This window comes from Chanodichthys erythropterus, chromosome 2, assembly GCF_024489055.1.
Source record: "Chanodichthys erythropterus isolate Z2021 chromosome 2, ASM2448905v1, whole genome shotgun sequence".
Classification (NCBI taxonomy): domain Eukaryota; kingdom Metazoa; phylum Chordata; class Actinopteri; order Cypriniformes; family Xenocyprididae; genus Chanodichthys; species Chanodichthys erythropterus.
In genome coordinates, this window is record NC_090222.1 from 29,079,137 (window position 1) to 29,087,485 (window position 8,349).

An 8,349-nucleotide genomic window follows, 5' to 3' on the forward strand; every position below is an offset into this window, starting at 1 on the left:
ATGGGGGACACTTATTAGACTAAGCAAGCCTTTCCCTCTATCCATTCTCCCAACGTCTTCTCCAGGTCACAGGGATGCTGGAGTCTTTCTAAGCAAGCCTTTCTATTTAACATAATATTTTAGTGTAAGTGCAGTATGATATTATTATATACATGTGTGCAAATCAATCCCATAGCAGTCCTCTGTCTGTTATCTCTCTCAGTGCAGAGGAAAGCATGAGACTCAGATAGATAACACTGTACAGTAACTGTCATGCTTTTACACATGCACTGTCTAAAAGACTTTTAAGACCACTGGACGGTTGCATAAACTGTTAATGCTTTTTTTTCTTTAAGACTGTTTTATAATTTATTTTTAAGCCAGTTACATAAAATTAATTCAATTTAAGTTTTGAAAATCCCACATGAGAGTCTGTTTCGAGGTTGAAAATGTTGTTTCCCACAATATTGGAGTAATTTTAAACACTTCTGACAATCTATCCAAAACATGCCCTTTCACAATAATTTGGACATCAGTCTTAGCTAATGTACATGAGTCTAGTGAAATCTGAGATTTTTCTATTATTAACCAATGTGGGTATTCCTTTTTTGACTGGAAGACGTAAAACGGTTGAGACATAAAAAAACACATTCAGTCTGATAAGTGAGATAATTTATTGTTTTTGTTTCATAAAATGTTGTACTGTATTTGTGAATAAACATACCTGACCCAATCAAATGGCAAATAAAAAACGGAAACAGTTATCTTTAATTGTATTTATACAAAAAAAATAGAAAATGATTGTTGTTCTTGTGTCACATGATCATAAATGCAACAGTTTCTTGCAAGTTCATATATCAGTGTAGCTGATTCAATGTTGGCAATTGTGATTCAACAGGAGCAAGGTTAATTGTAAGATTTAAAGTTGATTAAAAAGCCTTTCTCTACTTAAAAATCAATATTGTTTTGCACTAATAAAGATGCCATTAACATTTTTGAAGGCTTGAAAAAGAATATCTCAATCCTGACATAGTAAATATCACAAATATAACACGAAAAGACCATTAATGATGGGTTGAAGTTGAATTTTAGCATAATATAACAGCCTTTAAATTTCCATTTCTTTCTTTTCCATTCCATTTAAAAGGATTTTTCCAAGTTTAGTACAAATTACACTAAAACAACTGCATTTGTGGCATAATGTTGATTACCACAAAAATAATTTCGATTCGTCGAAGGGAATAGGTCCAGTTTTTGGAGGATTTAAAAGCAGAAATGTGAAGCTTATAATTTTATAAACACAAATTCATTGTACTTTTAAAATGTGTATTATTTGAGCTATAAAGCTGATAAATCATCATATTTGCAGTGGTTAAATAGGTTTTGGTGTTTATGGTGCTACATTGTCAGATTGACAAAATTGCACAATTGGATATAACTTGGATATAAGCAATATTTCCTACACTCAAATCATGTTAGGACATATTGTTAATGTCTTGTGGCAATTCTATTGAGTGACTATTTTAAATGTTTATAAATATGTTTTAAGATTCTAACTGCAATTAAGATTTTTCAAAGAAAAAAAAAAAAAAATTCTGTGATAATCATTTAAACATTATGCCACAAATTCTGTTACTTGGCTTAACTTGTACTGGATTCAAAATATTCCATAAATTCTGTTTAATTTGGTTCAATGTAATTCAAACTGTATAGCAACTTTAGAGGAGATTTAAGCACGAGCATGTTTAATTATTGTTTGTGTATGGTCACTTTAGCAGGCAAGATAGAGATAGGTGTGCTCTGGAGCCCTGGGCCAAAGATGGGGAAGAGCCTTTCATTGAACTTATCATTATACGTGCACAGGTGCTTGTTGTTGCCTGTATCCCAAAAGGACACCTCTCCCTTCTCCATATTGACCTTTACCCTGATGGTTTCTGGCCTTCTCTCTAGATTCAGCACAGTGCGTGGACTGGTCAGAGCATTGTAGATCCCTTTACTCAGGCCGATGGTCCACACTCCTGCTTTTGTTGTCACTGTGAACTTCCTCTTCCGAACCACTGACTCCTTGCACACTCCCAAGATCCATTTGGGGTGGTCAGCCACACGAACCTCCCAACGGTGGCGCCCTGAGGAGAAACCTTCTGAACCAAGAACAAAAACACATGGATCAAACCTCTCAGGGTTGTCTGGGAAAGACTGCCTCTCAGGACTCTCTTGCACACTGGAAAAATCAGGAGATATAGAGAGCCAAGGCGAGACCGTGTTGGGATCCAGGATGACAGGCACTGCAGACACAAACATTTTAAGGTGACCCACAAAGTTGTCTGAGTTAATACTACATGTATTTTAGACAAGGTGAAACGTGCACTCACAACATGTGACATGAGATTGCATATTTTCCCAGATTTTGTAACCCAAAGCTCCTACATGCAAGGCCATGTTAATAAGAGCTCCTTCAACCTTCCTTGGTTCGTCACCAGTCCACTGGGTTCTGTGACATCAAGAGACATTTACACTCTTACACACAACAGAATTCATGTCACAATGAAATGCAATAGCAATCTTTTCTGAGTGGAACAGATTATCAAAAAACTTGGTTCTCTTGGTTGTTGATTGGATTTTGAGATGTGCATTGCACTTCTGCATACATCACATGTCAATCGTTTTCACTGGAAGGTCCAGCTATGACATTTTATTTACATTTTGAGGTAAAAAAAAAAAAAAAAAAAAAAGAGAGAGAGAGAGAAATAAACATGCAGATGAATTGTTCACAATAAATTTGCAGTCATGTTTGTCGAAATCCAGTTATTTTAAAAAGGAATCCAAAAGATCAGGAATTTCACAAGTGCGGAAGAATTCCCTTATGCACATTTCGCAACAGATTCAGCTGGTCAGGCGAACTGACTAACAGAAAGATGCTTGGTTTTAAAATGACTTCTTTGTGAGCTGTGCTTATACATCACTTAACACTTAATTTTGCTAATGTGATCACACCTTAACCCCTTGTAAAGTTATTCGTTTGGGATGTATATTGTACACTCACAATAAAATGTGATTTTATAACAAAATAATGTTTTTTTTAAAAAAAAAAACAAATGTAATTTTACTTACTTTAATTTTACTTTACTTGAGTTTTTACTCTTCATTTGTGCAGTTTTGTGGGATTTATGGCAAATGTATATGAATAAATGAATAAATTTTAAAAAATAAATAGTTTTTAAATAGTTTTTTTTTTCTTCTTCTTCAAAACAACAACCATTTATGTAAAATTCACTTTAAAGGTGCCCTAGAATCAAAAATTGAATTTGACTCGGCATAGTTGAATAACAAGAGTTCAGTACATGGAAAAGACATATGTTGAGTTTCAAACTCCATTGTTTCCTCCTTCTTATATAAATCACATTTGTTTAAAAGACTTCCAGAAAACAGGCGAATCTCAACATAACACCGACTGTTACGTAGCAGTCGGGATCATTAATATGTATGACCCCAATATTTGCATATGCCAGCTCATGTTCAAGGCATTACACAAGGGCAGCCAGTATTAACGTCTGGATGTGCACAGCTGAATCATCAGACTAGGTAAGCAAGCAAGGACAACAGCGAAAAATGGCAGATGGAGCAATAATAACTGACATGATCCATGATATCATGATATTTTTAGTGATATTTGTAAATTTGTCTTTCTAAATGTTTTGTTAGCATGCTGCTAATGTACTGTTAAATGTAGTTACAGTTACCATTGTTTATTACTGTACGGAGACAAGAGCCGTCACTATTTTCATTTTTAAACTCTTGCAGTCTGTATAATTCATAAACACAACTTCATTCTTTGTAAATCTCTCCAACAGTGTGTAATGTTACCATTAGCCCATTAGCCACAGAGCATATAGCCTCAAACTCATTCAGAATCAAATGTAAACATCCAAATAAATACTATACTCACAGGAATCGATGCATGCATGCAGCTTGATTTTTTTGTACTGATGTCAGTTTTGTACTGAAGTGTGTGCTAATTTGTATTGTCTCATCCTTTCATCTCTCTCCCTCTCTCTCTCTGTCTGTGTGTGTGTGAGCGCACTGTTCTCCATCTTGGATGTGTCTTGGTGTCACCACTTTATTTTTGTGATGATTGTGCATTTTGGCTGATTTTATTTGACAAATTATAGTCTCACTAATTTATTTCTCTCTCTCCCTCTCTCTCTCTGTGAGTGTGTGTGTGTGCGTGATCATTTTGCATTGTTGATGTTTTAAAGTGTTGCCACTTCATTTCTGTCTATGTGTGTTCTGCGTTGTTTCTGGTTTTGAGAATTCTTTTTTTCACAGCCTGAGTGTGACTTTTCTTCTGACACTTTTTTTTGTAGATCTAGAAAGTGTTGACAGCGTTACAAAGTCTCATGCGATTCGGATCAAGGGAACTTTTTTTTTTTTTTTTTTTTTTATTCAGCGAATGTCATGTGGGGTCAAAAAGACCCTGAATACCTCAGAAGAATAGTTGATTTTAATTTTTGGGTAAACTAACCTTTTAAGATCTATAATATGCATTTAGAAAATAGGAGGAAGTTTTATTTCATGCCAAGTTTAAAGCATATTAGATGGAAAAAAGTGCAAAAGGGCATCAGTGTGTGCAAGTATGACATATCAATAGTGATATTAGGCAAGTAATTCATAGCATAACAGAACTATGAAATACATGAGAAAAAAAAAATCAAGAGGCACATACCGTCTTTTTAGTTTCTGGAAGTTCTGTGGTGAAAAAAAAGTGAAAAGTTCAATTAAAGAGCAGAATGAATGATTTGTGTATAATTTAGTTATGTTACAGTGTGAGAAAACCCTGTATAAATGTTAGGGGTCAATGACCTGATACTCATTTTCCATATCTTGCATAGTTACAGGGATAATTGTAAGGTTTTGCTATATGTTTAAGGCCTTGCATGGCTTAGCCCTACAGTACATTGATGATCTTAGCCTTCTCCTTCCACAATATTTACATCTAGGTAGAAGTTTATTTTTCTCCATTGGCTTTGGTGTTTTTTTATATATATTAAGGCTACTGTAAACATAGTTCAGCTAATCAAGGTCTTACTAAGCTTACTAGAAACTACCAGGCAAATGTGTTGAGGCAAGTTGGAGCTAAACTCAGCAGGACAGTAGAGAAGGTTTGGATATCAGTTTTATTAGTCTGTTCTTATTTAACTTCTTAATTCTATTTTTCTTGATTGTACTGCACTTAAGGTACAGCATTTGTTGCTTTATAAATAAACGTGAACTTGAATCTATTAATTTATTCAAAAGTGCAATTCATTCATGCATACAATAACCAGAATGCACATCTGATGAACATGTTTAAAGGGTTAGTTCACCCAAAAATGAAACTTATGTCATTAATGACTCACCCTCATGTCGTTCCAAACCCGTAAGACCTCTGTTCATCTTCAGAACACGGAAGAGAATACATTGCACAATAAAGTCGTAGTTTTTGTCATTTTTGGACCTAAATGTATTTTCGATGCTTCAAAATGTTGCGGATGTCCTAATCGCCAAAAACAACCACTGTAACGTAAAAGTGCATTACCATCGCCGACAGATGAAAGGATTCAATGGAATCAATTCAGTGGAATCAATTCAATGGAATCAATTCAATGGAAAGGATTCCGGAAGGGAATACAATGCTGAATAAAGTCATAGTTTTTGTTATTTTTGGACCAAAATGTATTTTTGATGCTTCAACAAATTCTAACTAACCCACTGATGTCACATGGACTACTTTGATGATGTTTTTATTACCTTTCTGGACATGGACAGTATACCATACATACATTTTCAATGGAGGGACAGAAAGCTCTCGGACTAAATCTAAAATATCTTAAACTGTGTTCTGAAGATGAACGGAGGTCTTACGGGTTTGGAACGACATGAGGGTGAGTCATTAATGACATCATTTTCATTTTTGGGTGAACTAACCCTTTAAGTAAGGTACTCAGGTACACATACAAAAAAAAAAGTCTTACCTGAAGGAAAGTCAAATCCTCTGCTCCCATTTCCCTCTTTACTGATTGAATTAATTCTGCAAGAGCTGAAATATCACGAGTAATGTTTTCAATCCTCTCATTCATAATCATCTTCTTCTCATTTTCTTCTCTATACAAAGCATTTATTCTAGTTGTCTCCTCTTCATTTAAGACCTGATGAAGTCTCTCAATCTCCTGTTTGATTTGCGCTTCTGCCTCTTTAGTCTGGCCCTGTAACAAAACAGAGAAGTAAAATGAGCATTAGGTTTAAATGATCAAGATACTTGTATTTCACTGTATTGGAGTGTTTGGCCTTCAAAACTGTTTACCTCAATAAAGGAGATTGTGTCTTTATATCTTTTTTTCATTCTTTTGAAGGAATCCTGCTTAGTTTCCAGTATTTTTATTTTCAAGTTAAGCTCATCCTAGAAAAAAACTGCTCGTTAGAAATGTGCATTTATGCATTTTCACAAAAAGGTCAGTTTTAATTTCAATAGCTGTAACATGAAATGGTTCACTAATGAGCTCACCTTGCAGAAAGGTACTCCCTGATCTATCGGCACCAGCTCGTGTCCTGGGTGAAGCGTCACGCAGTCCACGCACACTGGCTCCTCGTCTTTAATGCAGAAGAGCTGGAAGGGGCGCTGGTGCAAACCACAGCTGATCTCATCGAAACTCGGACCTGTTCTCCAGTTCCTCTCCTTTTTATAGGATACGCAGGTGTTGTTTAGTGCACGGTTGGGGATCGGTGTCTCTCCGTCACAGTTTTTTCGGCACATCGGGCATTGCTGTTTCGCCTGGCCCTTCCAGCTGCTCTCCAGACATTGCTTACAGAAACTGTGGCTACACGACAGCAACACGGGTTCCCTAAAGATGTCTTTGCACACAGGACACGTCAAGTCTGATTCGAGAAGAGATGGTCTGTCTGTGATATCTTCGTCACTGCAGTCTGCCATGTTAGACTCGAGCTGTACTTTCACTTTCAATAAACGGCGATATTTTCTTATAGGAGTTTAAAAGCTGCTTAAAAATCGCTTAGCTGTTTAAAACAGCGAACCTTTAGGATTTAAAAAGTGTTTTTTTTTTTTAAAGAAAAGAAAAGTAGGAAGCAATTTTTTAAAGACGAGACGTTCTACCTGTTTTTTGGTCTTGTCACTGCAACTTCCGCGTGTGTGTGTGTGTGTGAGAGAGAGAGAGGGTGGGCGGGGGAGAGAAAAGCAGGAAAATATAATAAAAGTGCAAACAGTTGAAACAAGTTTGTCTACATTTTTATACAGAATTGGCTTGCCATCTCACCACAGATCATTAACACCATTAGTTAATTGGTTATGAATTTTTGTCAGTAATTTCTGGGACGCAGTCGGTTGAAGTTTGTCTTGCATAACCTTAGGTGTTTCTAGCACAGTTGTCTTAAAATGTAAAGTTTTTTTTTTTTTTAAATTGTCGTTTGTGATATGTATTAATCTATAACAGATAATAAGAGATAAATAATAAATGGTGTTATGTTTTGTCAATGTACATTATTGATGATAAAAAAGTACTTAACATACTTATAAAAATATATAATTAAATGTAAATATAAATAAATAAGCTAAGGCATGAAATACATTTATTTTTTCATTTATTTTATTTTTACATAGTGAAATGTTGCAGTCGGTAATATTAAACATAATAAAAAGTGAGGGAAAAAATTAATAAATTGGTGAAATTTATGTAAGTACTTGAGCAACATACTTATGAATAAAAATTAAACAAAAATATATAATTAAATGTAAATATAAATAAATAAATAAGTTAAGGCGTGAAATACATTTATTGTTTCATTTATTTTATTTTTACATAGTGAAATGTTGCAATCGGTAATGTTAAACATAATTTTAAAAAGTGAGGGAAAAAAATGAATAAATTGGTGAAATTTATGTAACATGAAAAGTACTTGAACAACATACTTATGAATAAAAATTAAATAAATACATAAATAAAAAATATATAATTAAATGTAAATATAAATAAATAAATAAGTTAAGGCGTGAAATACATTTATTGTTTCATTTATTTTTATTTTTACATAGTGAAATGTTGCTATTCAGTAATATTAAACATAATAAAAAGTGAAGGAAAAAATTAACAAAATGGTGAAATTTATTTATGTAACATGAAAAGGGACCTGAAATAGGCATATGACATATAAGCCTTGAATTGAAAAACGAAAATTTCATTATTTTTTTTGTATTAATTTGTTTATTTTAGTCTGTTAAATCACTCCATTTGTCTTAAATGCCTATATCAAGCTTGCCATTGTTTTGACACATCATAGCTGGGAGATCATCGTCATATCCTCCTGACACCCAGAAAAAAA

At 34.2% G+C, this 8,349-nt stretch overlaps 1 protein-coding gene across 1 annotated transcript; it reads right to left on the minus strand.

The window, feature by feature from the left end:
* Window positions 1-615: 615 nt before the first annotated feature.
* On the minus strand, window positions 616-7,173 carry trim35-28 (tripartite motif containing 35-28). Its single transcript, XM_067408470.1, has 6 exons — window positions 6,521-7,173; window positions 6,320-6,415; window positions 5,991-6,221; window positions 4,703-4,725; window positions 2,352-2,470; window positions 616-2,264 (listed from the first exon to the last, which is right to left on the minus strand). Exons 1-6 carry the CDS (start codon window positions 6,944-6,946, stop codon window positions 1,729-1,731), a joined length of 1,431 nt encoding a protein of 476 aa, XP_067264571.1. The 5' UTR covers window positions 6,947-7,173; the 3' UTR covers window positions 616-1,728.
* Window positions 7,174-8,349: the final 1,176 nt, after the last annotated feature.

Bases quoted from the DNA above. Each gene is read 5' to 3' on its own strand.
- trim35-28 (XM_067408470.1), bottom strand. From the start codon at position 6,946: ATGGCAGACTGCAGTGACGAAGATATCACAGACAGACCATCTCTTCTC. The intron at 6,222-6,319 runs GTAAACAGTTTT...GTTTTGTTACAG, and splicing joins ACACAATCTCCTTTATTGAG to GGCCAGACTAAAGAGGCAGA. The intron at 2,471-4,702 runs GTATGTGCCTCT...TTGATGTCACAG, and splicing joins TTCCAGAAACTAAAAAGACG to AACCCAGTGGACTGGTGACG.